This window comes from Sinohyriopsis cumingii, chromosome 4, assembly GCF_028554795.1.
Source record: "Sinohyriopsis cumingii isolate HCF-2022 chromosome 4, ASM2855479v2, whole genome shotgun sequence".
Classification (NCBI taxonomy): domain Eukaryota; kingdom Metazoa; phylum Mollusca; class Bivalvia; order Unionida; family Unionidae; genus Sinohyriopsis; species Sinohyriopsis cumingii.
In genome coordinates this window covers 89,671,273-89,689,380 of record NC_142964.1, presented here as the reverse complement: position 1 = coordinate 89,689,380, position 18,108 = coordinate 89,671,273, and the positions used below count along the sequence as shown (strand labels likewise).

Sequence of the window (18,108 nt, the reverse complement as noted above, 5' to 3'; positions counted from 1 at the left end):
GGCTAATGAAACATGAGTACTTTGTGTAAGGAGAAGTTGAGTAGTTTATGTATTCTTGTCATATAACTATTATTGATTTGCTAATGAAACATGAGTACTTTGTGTAAGGAGAAGTTGAGTAGTTTATGTATTCTTGTCATATAACTATTATTGATTGGCTAATGAAACATGAGTACTTTGTGTAAGGAGAAGTTGAGTAGTTTATGTATTGTTATCATATAACTATTATTGATTGGCTAATGAAACATGAGTACTTTGTGTAAGCAGAAGTTGAGTAGTTTATGTATTGTTGTCATATAACTATTATTGATTGGCGCTTTATAAAAGGAACTCTTTTGTGTTTCGTTGTTGCTGTTGTCTTGGGTTTAACGCCATTTCTCAGAGCAAGATATGCTATACATAGCAGCAGTATAACTGGTGGAAGAAGAACACGGGAAAACCCAGGGAAGAACCATCGACCCACGAGAAGATACTAGCATGTTTTCTCACATACTCACTTTGGCCAAGTCCGAGACTAGAACCCAAGCAGACAGAGGTGAGATGACAGTGATCTGTATAAGCGAGCTCTTCCTACCGCTCTCCCACCTGTGGCCCCTTTTGGTATCGTAGAGTGCTATACAATATTTAAGTGTCATCATCTAAGCGTTAGTGTTTCCTTGCATCCTAGCATCGCCAGGGTCGTTGGCATCGTTGCTATAAAAATCGTTCTCGGTCTTGTTATTATTGTTCCTCTAAAATACTATCACAATATCAGCGTATTCTTGCTGTCATAATAAGTTCATTCTCTGAATACGCTACATTTAATATAAAAAACTGCAAAGCCTCTAATCAGAGAGCTCGTTTGCTTGAAATATTTAATTAGTTCTTTCACTGTTAGTTGATTTATTTTTTTGTTCCAATGATTGTCTTAAGCAAAAAGGACATTTTTCTATCTGTTCTGCGAATACCATCGGAAGCGTGCTTATTTTCATTGCATTCATGAAAATCAGATCTGTGTAAATCATAGACCCACTGAACCGCTTGCAAAGACTGTCATCCCGTTGTTTTGCTTCAGCAAAAAAAAAAAAAACGGAATGCCCAGACATCCGGACCAATTTGCAAGAAACCTCAGCGAGCGATGTTTGATATGAGCTATGTAATTGATTCATTCCGCGGCAGATTGAGTTTTGCGTTTTTTCACGGAAAATATTAATATCAGTATAACTATCAATCCCTTTGTTGAGGCTATTCATGCGCATTTCCCATATTTATTGCCTTATTATACCACCCAATTTCAACACGGTTCATATAATAGTCCTGTGTCGAATGCATTTATATCTTTAAAACGTACTGCGGATGATACAAAAAACAGCTTCTCTGCGATTTATCTTGGTTCTTACTCTTTGGATTCTTCTAAATTTGAAATCAATCATGCAGTACTATAAGAAATATATTCATTTAAGTATATACACGATACCAGCAAATTTTTTTTTTTTTTTTTTTTTTGCGGGGGGGAGACAAAGAGTGGAAAGTCAGAGTTCAGAATGTTAATGTTTTCTTTTATTTTGATGTAATCGTTCATGAAATTATATATATTTTCTTGAGCTATTTGTAGCTCTAGTAAGTGTCATAAAAATATTAGTTTTTTTGTCTCCTGAAAGTTGAAAAAAATTGATTTTGACAGGGTCAAAATGCAAATCTTTGTAATTTAAAAAAAATTAAACATGTTTTCTTTGTGAATATTTGATATAAGTCTAGTTTTAAAAAAATTTCAATTTATGCTAGGTCAAGGTCTGTTGTATCGTAGTTTTTCTGACCACAACCGTGGTGTCCGAAATGTGAGAATTCTGAAAGTTGTTGTTAAATTTGATGAGAAGTTTATACATGGAAACACTCAACACATTGACCATTCACAACTCACGTGCCTTCTGAAGGGGACGATATTTCACAAGCTGAATTGTCGAGCATTCCTATTGAAACAACTTAGCGTTAGTCATTCGCCAGTTGAACAGCAGGATGACAGAAACCAAAAGCATTTTAATGTCTCAAAGATGTAGGATGACCAGAAACAGAATGGATTTTAATGTCTCATAGACGTAGGATGACCAGAAACCGAAAGGATTTTAATGTCTCAAAGATGTAGGATGACCAGAAACCGAAAGGATTTTAATGTCTCAAAGATGTAGGATGACCAGAAACCGAAAGGATTTTAATGTCTCAAAGATGTATGATGACCAGAAACCGAATGGATTTTAATGTCTCATAGAAGAAGGATGACCAGAAACCGAAAGGATTTTAATGTCTCAGAGACGTCTCATGACCAGAAGCAAAACGATTTAAATCTCAATAAGCGTAACATCTCTTAGGTACATCATTATTTTAGAGCTCGGAAACTAAAACTCTATTTAATACTCATACTAGTACACCCATCATGGTGGAAGACTTCGTAGCTAAAAATCTGTTGATTGTTTTGCTGCGTGATTCGGCAACAGTCAATTTATACCACGGAAAACTCAGGAAAAACAACATTAAATTCTTAAGTTAGGAGAGAAGAATTAGCCCAGTCATCTTACGTCCAAGTTCTCCCAGTTTTAATAGACTAACATACACTTATCTAATAGCGACGTCATAATGTATAATCGAGTCATTCACTCGAGCCCAGTAAGTGTCAATCTTACAAAGTCAGACAACCTTGATTGCAGTTAAGAAGTCTCTGAAAAGCATAGGATAGGAGCGTGCAGGTGTCAAAGAACAAAGAAATAATGCATTGAAAATTTAATTGTCAAACATCATTCGTACAACGATCATACGCATCATCTATTCCATGCTTATGTAAACATTAAAATGTTCGCTTGCCAGCTGTTACATATAAAATCTGTGAGAGAACCCCATGCCATGAGAAGCTCACTTTGTCGAGAAAAGAAAAACATTATCTCGTTGATCTTTTTCAATTTGCAAAAAATAATTATTTATGAAGTTTCGCCACAGAGTAGCAACATCGTCAAAGTTAGCGTTTTAATAACTAACTGTTTTATAATTTGTATGTGTTCTACGTGTAGAGTGTAGACTGTGTGATAATGGAGCTGTCTTTTTTATTTTTATTATCTTTAGAATGGCGTATTTCCTTCATCGCGAAGCAAAATCAGGCTTTAGACTTTATTGATTGACTGCAATATGATTAGTGTTTTGTACAAGATATTTTATTTGACTCCTTTCCATGAAGGCAAAACCTGGATGTTGATAAGAGAATAGATGAATAAAATAAGCAAAGGTTGTTTTTTACAGCGGAATTTAACGTGGCCTCTCTGTGTTCCTCACAGTATTTGTTTCATTTATTTTACTCTTTATAACTGATGCAACTTCGAAGAAAATAAAGACCGCCAATTCTAGATAAAGCTGCGAACCAATTGTTATGTTTGATGTTTCTCGCAGACGAAACACCTGCCGATGTACGGGCAGGGTTATAACTCTTGCCCAGGAAGTCTTTAAAATAAAATATACAAAAAATAAATAAGACAAAACGTAGAGGCAAAAGGTTAAGATCAGGCCGGAAAGTGCGCTTTCTTTCTTCTAATGTCTAAGCACGAAAAATATTTAGAAAATGGCAAATTATACCGTGTTAAAAGTGACAGAGAATAGATGTTTTCTTTGATGTGTGTACGAACTGGAAGAGTTGAACACACACACACACACACACACACGGGAGACGTCTTCATGTGCCATTCAAACGAGTTAATCGGTTTTGTATTTATTACATACACCTTCTTTTACGTTTTCGAAATCTTTTAGCCTTATTGTATGAAATTTGAGGCTTGCTTGTCCACCATTGCTTGATTTGGCATTGTGTGCCCTGATGTTATATACTTTTCTTCAGCGTTCGAGATTAATAGCATCCGAGTCCGGCGAACGAGTTGGTTTTCTAAAACTTGATTAAATACTGGTCGTTATGTTGTTATGTACTACTTCCTTTATAGCAGAAGGAATGGGTTTCACTGCATCGTTTCTTCGGCGTAAAGAAAATGATGTATGCAATAGTTCCTACGCTGGGCAAATTAATATTTTGCACTAACCGATGGTTATAAATTTAAGATGACCTCGATACCTAGGAATAGTAAACTAACGTCAGCGCTCACGCAGTTGTGTGATATTATGAAAGGTTTTGGAATCGACACCAGCTACATGCATTCACAAGTATGCATCTCCCTTGAAATACTTCGTAGTAATTAAATGGATTCTGAAGAACATTTTTCCAGAATAATCGATTCAAATTGTCAGATATAACAGTATAATAGTCCTGTATTTCGTAGCTTCGTCCTCCCCTGGCTCCCTTCTCCCGTTCGCCCCTTCTTCTTTTCCGCATCGATATTTGACACAGCACTCTTTTCCGCATCGATATTTGACACAGCACTCTTTTCCGCATCGATATTTGACACAGCACTCTTAACAAAAGATACATTACGTATTTTCAGTGCTCAAAGTTTACTTAGGCTAATTTATCTTTATTTTAAGTAATACTGCAAGCGACTTTATTATTTTTATAATTAATGTTGTTGTTTTTTTTTATTTAAAGAAATACTGCAAACGACTTTATTTATATTATTAATGTTGTTGGGGTTTTTTATGTTAAGAAATACTGCAAGCGACTTTTTATTATTAATGTTGTTGGAGTTTATAATAATAGTTGCAGAATGTTTATTTTCCTTTCCACGTTGAAATAACAATTCATGGATGCGAATAAAACAGCAGTGAATATTTTCCATAGTAAAAGAGACGTGTGGCATTTATTAATTTCAACAGTAACCAACATTTGTAATTTCATTCTCACAGTCATATACAAAATTTATATCTTAAGACGAGCATGCCCGATTTTGTAGAACGACATTATTCGGTTTAATATTTTACGTTAGAAAGATATTTTGTTTTAAATCCTTTGGCACTTTAACATCAGTTACACTTCACACTAAAATGAACGTTTCCTTCTGGAGGAAATACTATCCATTAAGGTTCATTATACAAAACTTTAAAACTTTTTGTTTTCCTTTTCCTCTGAGACATATAATACATTTCCAGCTAATTAAGTTATCGGCACAGTGTTTTCGTTATCTTCATCAAAATTTGATACTAACATTACAGCCCTTATCAAAGAATCTTATATAGTTTGGGACAAATTTATAAACATTATTATCTATAATTCTTCTAAAATAAGAGTGCGATTCCTACACACAAACATTGTGTAGAGACATATTTAAACCAATTTCAAACTGTGTGTTTGTGTCTTGAAATGAAGATAGGTTTTGCAATAGTTTGTGAACAAGCAAATAACAAAAAGTAATCTTTATATGGGCAGTACATTTGTAAAAAATAATTACGGCATCGTGACCTTTAAACTGTTAACACTATCGAAGATGTAACAACTTAAATAATTATTTTATTTTGAAGATATAAGTCCCCTGCCCTAACCTCTTTTATCAGAGACATATTTTCTCAGTCTCTAGTATGAATAACCGAAATGTACAACTGATTGAACCTAGGCTATAACAAATTGCATGATATGCCAAGTTAGGGGAGATATGTCACCAAAAAGATAATATGTTACAGAAATACTACATAAATAAGTCCCTTTCTAGCTTCAGTCAAGACAAGTTTTAATACCATTTAAATATACTAAACATGGCAAAACCGCACGCACAAACTGCGTATTTGTTTGATTATTTAGAAAAATAAAATCCAGTGATACCCTCATCTTTGCGTGCTAAATGTTATAATGGGTTTTCCAATTCCATATGGATGTGTTAAGCTCCATGGATACCATGTCTTCCGATGATGTAACGCTTTATACGTCCTTTTTTTCATAATGTATGAATGACACCTGTTGCCATACATGTCGTAAAAGGTTACGAAAGTTGATCCGCTTGTTGCACTGTGCTATCATTGCTAAATTACGCTCTTCTGTCCGACGGAATCAGATTCTGCAGATCTCTTAGACGCTTGATAAAACACGACTTGATAGTTTCTTGTAGTAAAACATGTTAACATAAATTATGTTGTATGTTTATAAGCGCTAGTATATAGTCTGTGGCAAAATCTTTTTGTCGATATCATCATGAGACTGCCCATCCCGGTGTATTCCCTTGCTGCATTACTTTAATCATGGTAAATAATTTGTCCCAAAACTATCAATTGTCTTAAATTCAAGTAGATGTTTACGCAGATTTTAAGTGTTAAGAAGGTGGGAAGGATGTCGTGATCCAGTTTGGGGAATTTTCGCATACATTCGATTATCAAAGGTGTCACCAGCAAAAGCTTTATGTGTACTCATCAGCCCTATATATCTTATTTATATCCACTCTTTAGCAACATAATATTGTGATATAATCCGTCTGACAGCTTATTCGTATGTCTGTTCATAGCTGCATCTCACAAATTACTTGGAGGTTTGCATGATGCGCATGTGGTGACCATCTCGGTGAGATATGTGGTGTTGTAGCTTCTGTTCAGGGTTCCCTGAGATAAGTTCTAAGGTCAACAAAAATATTGCAACTACAGTGACATTTTTGAACATCCAATGTAATCAAAGTACTGAAAGCGTCTCCGTATGACATTGACACGATACGTGTGAATACTGTTTTATTCATAGAGAAGCATTTTTTCTAATATTTTTCGAATGTGGGAAAGTTTCAGATTTATTTTAATAATGAATAGTTTTCCATTTTAGCAGTTTTTCGAACTATTACGACCGTCTGTCATCACAAATTAACATTATTGTCATTCATATTTAGTATGCTGGGCAGATTTGTCAAAGTTATCAATGATAGATTTTCATCTGAGAAAAAAATGATGGTAATGGAATAAAAATTATATTCACTGGTAACCCATGTCAACTTAAATGATTTTTGTCACGTGAACGTTTAGTTCTTCCATCCCAAAGGCGCGAGGCCAAAAATAATTATTTTGTGTACTAAAGCGCAACTTTGAAATGTAATAACCAAGTCTCATGTCATTCCGAAAGAATGATGGAGGAGAATAAGGCATTACGGATGGACACTGACAGAGAGAAAAACCATCAGGCAGATGGATGGTCGGACAGACAAATATTTCCAGATACATCCAAAGCCTATGCACTAAAAACTTAATTATCATAATAAAATAAGATAATAACTACACCTTACTTCTAAAAAAGTATTTGAGTCTTTGAACAATGTAGTAAAGTCTCTTATTTCTCAAAGGATTGCCAAGATCGTTATTAAACTGAGCAAGATCGTTTATTTATCTGATGGATGGTATTATGCTTGCATGCACATAGAGTAGATGAGACAATGCCATTGAATATATAATTGTTCTTTACATTATAATAACGTTGCCGTGTGAATATATTATCTAGTTTACCTCCATTGAATAAAAACATTCAGCGTAGTAAAAATCACAGTACATGTATACATTACTATTGTCTCCATTCATAGGATTTCAGCGAATAAGCGACACTTGTTCTTTTAAAAACAATACTTAATATTCCAGCACCTAATCTGGCCCCATAACTTGTCAAATAAAAAGATATATGTGACCTAGAACCAAATGTAAAATTTTGTTTTCATAATAATTATTCATACGCAAAGTATGTTCCTTTAAAACTTATTGCAAAAGCAATGCTGTATCCTAATTACCGGTTTGAAGATGCTGCTGAATTTGCTACAAGACGAGAGCACGGAACACATGATTCCTATATACTATTTGAGAGCACGCTGTGATGATTCACTGATACAAATTTTCACGAAAGAATTCGGATATGCAATGGTAATCCAAAGCTAAATAAATTACGACGTACATTGCAACAGGACTTTAACAAAAAACAGGTAGTCTGGAATCGTTACATAGGCTCCATGTAGATATCAGATATTGGAAAATTGTGTTTTTCGAAACTTGTCAACGTCTTCCTTTAGGAGGGCACGTCATATGAGAGATGTGCTAGTTATATGACTGTCACATATAAGGGAATTGAATCTTGGAACTCACTTATCCTTCTTCAACGACTTAAATTCTTAACACCTTTGATAAACCTAACAGTCCCTTTTTTGCGTTATTATAATCTCGAGTTTAGCATTTTTTTAAAGTACGTTTTCCCTACTAAATTCCCCATGAGAGAGATATAAGATATATCATAAAATCAAAGAAACACTTAAAATTACGAATAACATTCTGCAAAAAATCAGGACAAAATGATCCTACACTAAATGTTATATTACAGAATAGAGATACAACACTTAGCAGATATTGCTCACGTCATCGTTCTTAGTGGTCCTATTGTTTCTGCATACATGAATCTGGTTTAACGTAATAGGAAAAATAACTTTATTTAAACAGAGTTTAGTTTGTAAATGTATCTTAACATTTATATAATGACTGCACTTATCTTGTTCCAGTTTTGAAAATATAGAATTGTCACTCATATTTATTTTGTTCGAATATGTTACATCTAGATATTATGGGGACATGTGTTGGAGCCGACGACAATGTACCTTAAACATTATTCATTAGTCTATAATAAAATAACTGTTTTTAAAATCAATTGTGACTAAAATTTGGGTGCTGCACTGAAGTTACAATTCCAGGACGTAAAATAAAATAATTCTAAAGAGTCAGAAAGAAATGCAGGCAGATCGACCAGAGACATTTAGAATAAGTTGTGTATAGGGATCATCTCTGTGACGTTCTTGGGCATGGACAGGTTGGAGTTTTATCGTCTGGTTGGCAGAAAGACCAAAGGATTACTCCATATTGCAAGACAAACTGAGATATTGTTGAAATTTTCTCCTTTATAACTAATTTTCAGTGTTATTCAACTCACGTACATTGGTTTAAAGTCAATAAAACTGGTTCTTAAACTGACGATGACTTTTATTTTCTAGTCGTCCACGTTCCTCCGTCAAATTCAAGATTTTATACTTATGATGAAATTGACACGTTTGCATTCTGAATTAGTTATTATGCGTACATGGAATAAATATGTTTTAACTGGAGATTATAATGCCAGAACTCATAACGTCAATAATTATTTGGAACAAGATGAGTTACTTCTAAAACACCCTGATGTTGATGCTGATTATATTACATTTTTTAATAATACCGTGCAACGTATCGACGAGTACAAATTGCCTGTGAAAAGAATAACATTAGATCAACAAATTACTACAAATGGGAAAATACCGACAGACATATGAAGATATAACAATGTTATTAAGTTGAATGGAACATGTGATGAGGATATGAGTTTTGTTTATGCAACGTGCCGAAATAAGTCTTTTATTGACTTTTATGTTATTTCTAGCAGCGCCCTGCAATAAGACAACCTTTTCTGCATATATGACCTTGACCCTTTTTTACGCTGGTCACTACTAGCTAATTACTATATTTAGTTTTGTTTTGTGCATATTTCAGATGTTGACAAAAATACGTTATAACAAAAAACGAAATGTCAATTAATGATTTAATTAAAGCACACCGATACCGGTAAGCTCGAAGAGATAGTAAAGACAACTCTGCACATTTTAGCATGTTATCCAGATATCAGAATTACATCGACATTTTATTTTCATCAATTTCATCATTATTAATAAATAATAGCAATCCGTGATATATATATATATATATATATATATATATATATATATATATATATATATATATATATATATATATATATATATATATATATATATATACCAAACTATGCTTTGGAATTAAATGCTAAAAGGCCCGCAGAAAATATCACTATGTGAGAAATATACATAACAATAACCAAACATAAGTAAATAGGACAAATCTTGTCTCTCCTGATTCAAGATGAAGCTGATCAAGGAGTCCATTAGAATTTTTATTATCATTTAACGTTTGCATGTAGCGAACACGCGCTTCGTATATAATACCTTTTGTATAACATAAAACTTCATCTCGTTCCTTCGCTGCCATAGTGTTTCTGCCAACCAGAGCTGTGCACACGCTTAACTGTGACGTCATACAGGGGATTATCCGAAACCCCCCATAAGTGAACATTCGTTCAAGCCGAGTCTCAACTTGTCTTAGGGTTTTACGTTATCTAACAGATCTCCTGGCAGGGAATATTCAAGTAATCTGGCTCCAAGTCAGTCGGTTCGGTTATACAACAAAATTGTATACTGCTGTGGCTCAACGGGAATGGACAGAATGATGCTACTTACATTAAGCTTCAATCAATATCGAGGTTTTTTTGCTTCTTGCCGTAAGATACCTGTAGATGGCGCACATACCTTTCATTGGGTTCGCAATTATGAGGACGATGGTCTAAAACTACAATATGTACGGATGTGTAATCGAATGCAGCTACGGCAAAAATCACGACATCTGGAAATTCCAGGCGTATCCGCATGCTAATCAGATGGGGAAAGCCCTCAGATGACGTCACAAAGGAGATTTTTCCCGTCCGATTTTGTAACCTGTGAAGACCAATGTCAGCTAATAAGGTTTTATCTGTTGCATACTTAAGTATACACTATTCCTTTGTCATGCCAGCACACTTGGTATTACCTATCAATTATTTGTACCCGTCTTCGTACTAATCATATATTACTGTAGTGTAGGCAATAAATGGTTTGTCAGGTTCCTTCCACACCATTTTCGAATTATCTCGTTTCATTTGTAAACTGGGCGTATGCAATATAGAAAGGCTCACATATAGCCAATGAATCCGGATGTCAAATCATATAGAAATGTTGACTGACTTTTTCCACAAAACATTGATTTCAAATCTAATCTTACATTGAGTTATTGAGCACAAAAATCATATGTATTTCAGATTTGTTGTTATTTTTCTTATTTTTGACAATAGTTACAAGTTTATGGAACATTTTGAATGAGAATTTGGTGTGTAATAGAAAACTTTTGCAGGAATAAAATGTACAGGTGCAAGTCAAAATATTTTTGTTTTCAAAATTCATCATTGTATGCCTCGTTTCTTGAATTGTTCTAGATAATACATTCAACTTTTCTTTTCTCGTATTTCACAATAGATCTTTTGTTTATAATTAATTTTGTTTATAATGTATTTAGCAGATACAAATAAAAGGAACTAAAAAAAACCTCCAACATTGATACTACAACAAAAACATTCCTATCAGATGAAATCGGGTGTTTTGTTGTTTCGTTTTTGTTTATTTTTACAAGTTTAGGCTCACTTACATAAAAAAATGACCATTATTTTCACTTAAAAACTAAAAATCATCTATATATACCAAGATAACTTTATAGAAGAGCTTTCCTTTTTTAGCTGAACCATTCGTGTGCAGTTTCAAAACCCATTGATATTTGGAATAATAAGTGAGGGTGTTACAGGTAGGTTGGGGGAATCTTTATACTTTTGTTTTACATGATGTAATGACGAGAGTATTCACTATGTGAAATATGTTTAAAGAAAACACTTTTCGATGGAGAACTAGGACAAAATATCCGAAGAATGCATCTTTTAATACTAATTTAATATTTCAAGGGCATTACATGTCGGTAGAATACATTTATTGCAAAGTCCTCTTGTACGGAAACAGGCTAAGATCAGTATTTCCTCGTGTGAATCATAAAAATGTTATAAAATGTCAAACTAGCTTACCTCTGCGTTTATTTCATATTTTAGTGCTGCCATCCTGACAACACATGCACTTTGCCTAACCGTAGAATAGACGGGGAAAAAAATCAATAACAAATTATTGCATCAGTGGGTGTACATACATTGATGTCCAGATGTTGTGACTGACATTAAGCTTATCGGTAAAAAGTCAAATACTTGTTTGTCATGCCGAGGCATTGCTCAAGACTCTCCGGAACAATATAAAAAAGAATCGTTGACATCGGTGAGCTTAGTGATGAGAGATACTCCACGCTTGTTTTCGACAGCCAAAGCGTTTTAAGTGAGCAGTGACGTGAAACTTTTTAACCAATTGCCATGCTAAGTATCAAACAACCCGTGTCTGTACTAAAGGAAAGCGGGAGATTTTATCCAGTCTCGGTGTGTTATTTTCGAAAGTCTGAATCGCAAGTAATGAGGATGTAAATTCTCCTTTTGGCCAATGATTGTATAAGCATCAGTTAGGAAAGCTAACAATCAATGACCGTTAATAACATGATCAATTAGATTAATATCAGTGGGATAATCGGATGTTTCCTAATACATTGTTTATATTATGCACTTCGCTTTGGAAATACATATGGTTTAACAAATATAATCAGAATGATTATTTCGTATCCTAATTTCTCGAATGATGTCCTGGGTGTCTGCCAGCAATTTTACCGGTATGCCAATGAGGTCAATGGAGAGAAGAAATTCGGCCAATGATAATTGCTAAGTTTTTTGTTCCAAATGTGGCTGGTTTTAATTGGAAAATTTCAGAAATCGCAACAGAAGGCAAAAATCAATCAGTCGAATAGAAATCCTTACTAGTTACCTAACAGCTTACAATGAAACAAAATGTCAGCTCCTTCACATATACGTATCGTCAACATGGAATGCTTTCATTTAAGTCTTTCTTTGATTACAAGCGTTCATGTCTAATAGCTGATTGACCTCCGGCGTGATTTATATAGGAAGTAGTAAGTGAGAATAGAAAGACGAGGGTCTGTTTAAATACTATTTGTCCTTGCGAAAAGAATTTAGGTAGAAATGTTGAAATGGCGATATTGTGCTTGTGTATTTACTGAGTCTAAAGTACACTCATCACCCATCTAGAAAACGGTACTTTTACGACAAATCTCATATTCTTGGCAGAAATATATTGAGCAAGTACTCAACGTATAAGCAACAGGTGATGTAATTCGGACGTATTTAATAATCTAAACAAGGAATCATTATTAAATAATCATACTAAGTTTATTTGACACAAACGTACATTTTCTTCTCGTTTCATTTTTATGTGTTTCTCCCTTATTATACTTAGATCTATTTGACATCCTTTTTACCTTATTTGGAATTAATTGACCAATAACGTATTAGACTTGTAACATTTGTGTTTCAGATATATGGATCAAACTGCCTATTAATACATTTTCTTCTTTTATTGCAGTACGATGCTGTGTCCAAGTAATCATACCGGATCCGTGAGGAATTTTAGTCTATTATTATGGTGGTAGATATCAGAAGAGTGATAACTTATCACTAGGATGGATATGGTGATAGAAATCAGAAGAGTGATTTTACTTTTACATTTTGTGACGTATTTCTCTATATCAGGTAAGTGCTCATCTTCAACTTTAAGCTCATTCATACCTCCAGCCATTTGGTATTTGGAACATAGCCTGAAACAAAACCATCTTTTACACACCCTAAATATCGTAAGCCGTCGTAGCACGAATCGATCGTGAATCTTGTTCGTTTTCGTTTCAAGATTGCTGAGTGATAATATTGATAATTAATTATTCGATAAAAATAATTGGTATCTCTGGGTACGCATGCTTCCAACATATTCACCAAAGGAGGATGAATTCAAAGAAGCCACTTAAAAATCCAAACAAAATAGAATACGAAACTTTTAAGCCATTTTCTGTGGGCACTGTGCTCTGTTATATTTTTTAACCTAACCTTGTAGTACACAATCATTTCCACGAATATACATTCAGAGAAATGAAGAAGGGGTGTGCAGTAAAATTACCAATAGATGATAATTAATACAGGTATATAAAAAAACAGTCGCGCAACGGTGAGCCATACACAACATGTACGTGAACATTGCAGCAAAGAATTGCAGCAAAGCTTTTTTAAAGTATACTATCACATAAAAATCGAAACACATGTTTGACTCGATTTTGGCTCATGAAATGAGCTGGATCACATTGTTTGACGAAATGGGCATACAGGGTACTGATAAAAATGTGCATCGTCATGGAAATTTTTTCTATAAGCAACTGGTTTTTGTATTATTACGAGTCAATACTCTTAAAACGAGTAACAGCAAAGAGTGAAGACCACAAGCTTTGTAAAATTTAACAAATACTTTATTTCCATAGAATACAAAGTGAAAAATGAGAAAAAAAGAACTTACGGTATTACAAATTAAATCCAAAAATAATCAAAGAATTAAAGACACAAGTCCTAATACTAAAACGTTCAGAATAAAACTCAGTTCAAATCCCGAACAGATCCAAAATTGCAGAATATGACGTGTCTGTTATAGCCTGCGAAGTACTGATGTGTCAACAGTCTCTTGTTGAATCACATAAATATTATTCCAGGTTTGAATGCGGTATAAATTCCGATGAATGTCTTTATCTAAGAATTTTGTCAAATGACTTTTGTATTTTCAGAGACAAGAATCACTTGAATTCAATGATTTGAAGAAAATAAAATTAAGACCAACCTGATCACAGCATAGTACAACTTAAAGTGCTATATTTTAAAGCACGACTGGTAAATTCCTCACAGTCACAAGATAATATAGTTCCTCTGCTTGACCTCAGATCACAATTAGCATTTTCTTAAAACAACCATTACCTAATGAAAAATAACATTCTAGAATAATCTAATCAGCCTTGTTTATTTACGACACAATATCCTACAAACTTCACTTAGGAATCTCCAAAACCCTGATCCTGAGCAACATATTTACTCCATTTTTGTTTACCTGAATAATAATCCTGATAATAAGCTCATACACAGAGAGAATAATGAAGCTAATATTAGTTGTTTACATAAATTAAATTTAAAAAATTAAAAATAGAATCAGGTCAAGCAGAAATAAACTCAAATTTGGACAAGGTCAAGTCAAGCAAACAATGTTACATTACAATGACATGTAATGAAATTAAAAAAATAAAACTAACATACAAACAATTAAATTAAATATACATAAACGCTTGCCGTCATAAAGAAAAAGAAAAATTTACACAATAAAGCCTTCTTTTTAATGTGGTAGAAAACACCAGATGAAATCTTATGAATGGCATGAAGTATATATGAAACAATATATTTATATACACGTGAAAGTGCATCTGCTATTAAATTGTCTTTACCTTTGATGTGCCTGATATCAATATTATATTCATGTAACAACAAACTCTGCCTTAATAATCTCTGATTTTTGTTTTTCATCTTGCCGATGCAAGTAAGGGGGTTGTGATCATTAAACACAACAAGCGTAGAAGGAGTTGAACTAATGTAAACTTCATAGTGTTGTAATGCCATTTTCAGAGCCAAACATTCCTTGTCGATTTTGGAATAATTTCTCTGGTGTTTATTTAATTAAAAAAGGAGCACACTGGATGATCAACACTATTTTTATCTTCTTAAGTCAACACTGATCCAACCCCAACTTCAGTTGCATCAACAGACAGTTTACATGATTGGCTGAGATTTGGAGCTGTAAGAACTGGTGCAATCGTAAGTATGGTCTTAAACTTATCAAAAGCCTCCTGACATTTTTCAGACCAAAGAAACTTTTTTCTTGCTCAATATATTTGTCAGGGGTTCAGCAATTATGGAAAAATTGGAACACTATTTCCGATAGTATCCATCCATACCCAAAAAATCGCATCAGTTGATTATTACTGATAGGCACAGGGAATTCAGAGATAGCCTTGGCCTTAGCATCTATAGGTGTAACTTGTCCATGTCCCACGATATGTCCTAGAAATGTTACAGAAGCACAGCAAAACTCACTTTTGGATAAATTAATTGTCAAACTTGCATCAGTGAGTCTGTCAAAGAATTTCCGAATTGTCGCTAAATGATCTTTCCAGGTGTCCTTGTAGATGATACATCATCGATGTAAGCATCACAATTATCTAGACCAGATGTAATCATGTTCATTAAACGTTGAAAAGTACTTTGCGATCCTTTTATCCCAAAAAGCATCACTGTATATTTATAAAGTCCATCCTGAGTCACGAATGCCGACATTTATTGTTTACCCTTTCCGACAGTGGATTTTGCCAAAATCCTTTCAGAAGGTCAACTTTGGTGACATACATTGCATTTCCAATTTTGTCAATGCAGTCGTCGATTCTTGGTAATGGAAATGAATCTGTTTTAGTTACACTGTTCACCTTTCTATAATCAGTGCACATATGGAAAGTATTATCTGGTTTTGGAACAAGTATACATGGTGAATTCCAGTCACTTTTACTCGGCTCTTTGAAATCATTCTTCAGCAAATACTGAATTTCTCTCTTTCAAGCATTCCTGTTTGAGAGGGTTCATCCTGTACGGGTGTTGTTTCACTGGTGTAGAATTTACAACTTCAACTTAATAGATTTTGTTTGTTCTTGTAGAAACATCTTGAAATATGTGCTCATATTCAAGTGATAACTGTTTAAGTTAATATCTGTCGTGTTGTTGCAAATGTGAAAGTTTCTGGTTCAGAATATTCATAATTTCTGAATTCCGAAGATTGTTTACTCCAAAATCAATATAATTCGATTGCATTCATTCACTTAAATCCCCAATGAATGGGACAGGTACAGCTAAATTAATTGCATGATTAACCTGGCTATCTCTCTCAATATACTGGTATTCTTTTAATTTATTTACATCACAGGAGTACTATTATTATAATTTAACTCGTTCATTTCCTTCTTATCTTTGTAAGGGCCGTAATACCTAATCTATAGAAAAGTTTGAAGAATGAGCAATAGAGACATAACTCTATTACCGGACTCAAAAGTTTTCTCTATTGTAGTTCTGTCGAACCATTATTTCACTTTTGACTTAAATTGCTGGATGCTTAATTCAATATTCCAGCCATACAATTTGACCCTTGATCAGATTGGACAGAGTTGGGAAGGCCAGCTTGAGTAAAAAAAACTTGATCAAAGCTTTTATTATTGTTTTAGTTTAATATTCCTCAAAGGAATTGCCTCTGGGAATCTTGTTGACGCACACATTATGGTAAACAAGTATTGGTTACCTGACTTGGTATTAGGTAAGGAACCAACACAATAATAAGCTCATACACATAGAGAATAATGAAGCTGTATAAATAAATGAAATAAATATATAAAATATAATCATGTCAAGGAGAAACGAACTCATTTTTGGACAAGGTCAAGCCCAGCAAACAATGTTACATTGCAATAACATGTAATGAAATTTAAAAAATTGAAACTAAAAGACTAACAATTAAATTAAGTATACATAACAGTATACTAACCAAGTGTCCGTAATAGGCTCACAATTCTCTGTTTTTGTTTTGTGAACTGAACTTAGCAACATTTCCCAAATGTTTGTTGTTGTAGGGTTTAACGCCATTTTTCAGCACACGATAGGCTATACATGGCGGCCAGTATTAATGGTGGAGGAAGAAACCGGGAAATGCCCGGAAAGAACCACCGACCCTCGAGAAGCTACTGGCAAGCTTTCTCACATACCCACATTGGCCGAATCCGAGACTCGAACCTACACAGACAGAGGTGAGATGGCAGTGATCAGTAACGGAGAGCGCTTTAGACCACTCGGCCACTCGGGGCCCCCCAAATGTTTGTTAATGTTCGTTAACTTTCTGAGGCAACCTGGACCCTGCCCTTCCGCAGCTACCAGTTTAACCAAAATAATGACCGAGGACCAATATCCTTTTTAAAACAGAAAGAATTACAAGTTGACCGTCTTTACCTCGATCATTTTCTTCATATCAGTGTTTTCATATTTTGATATCTTTTATTGATCCCACAAGAAAACAAAACACATCTGATGTCTTCCGAGTTCGTTCAGACTGTCACCTAGAAAAACGAATAAATAAATAAATATTAAATAGGAACTGGCCCTTATTAAAGGTATGGCGTTGCCTGGTTTCAGTAGGCTTATGATAAATTTTACGACTGGTTCAACCCTCCTATTTCGGTCTAAATTTCAGACCTACGCTACAAAATTTGTATGAGACAAAACTAATCGGGTTAAAACATCAAGAATAAATAAGAGTCAGTCAAAATTACTGACAGCACATTAACATACCCTTAAACTGACTTAAAACTACTTTTATTGCAACTTTGATGTTCTTTTCGCTTTCTTATAGACGTTTCCAGTATCATCTATTAGAAGTGGGGCGTCCAGTGCTGACTAGTAAAAAGGCATCATCAACAACAATCTCATCAATACCAATAATAATAATAATAATAATAATAATAATA

General features: G+C 34.0%; 1 protein-coding gene across 2 annotated transcripts in view; it reads left to right on the top strand.

Annotated features, from left to right (window-relative positions):
- LOC149801639 (zwei Ig domain protein zig-8-like) overlaps positions 1-18,108 on the top strand; it is a 285,564-nt gene that overhangs the window by 100,160 nt on the left and 167,296 nt on the right. For both annotated transcript variants that reach the window (XM_089954338.1, XM_089954337.1), the window contains exon 2: positions 13,059-13,225. In XM_089954338.1, the coding sequence (XP_089810464.1) occupies positions 13,156-13,225 (70 nt within the window). In that variant the 5' untranslated portion in view covers positions 13,059-13,155. The remainder of the gene's footprint in view (positions 1-13,058; positions 13,226-18,108) is intronic.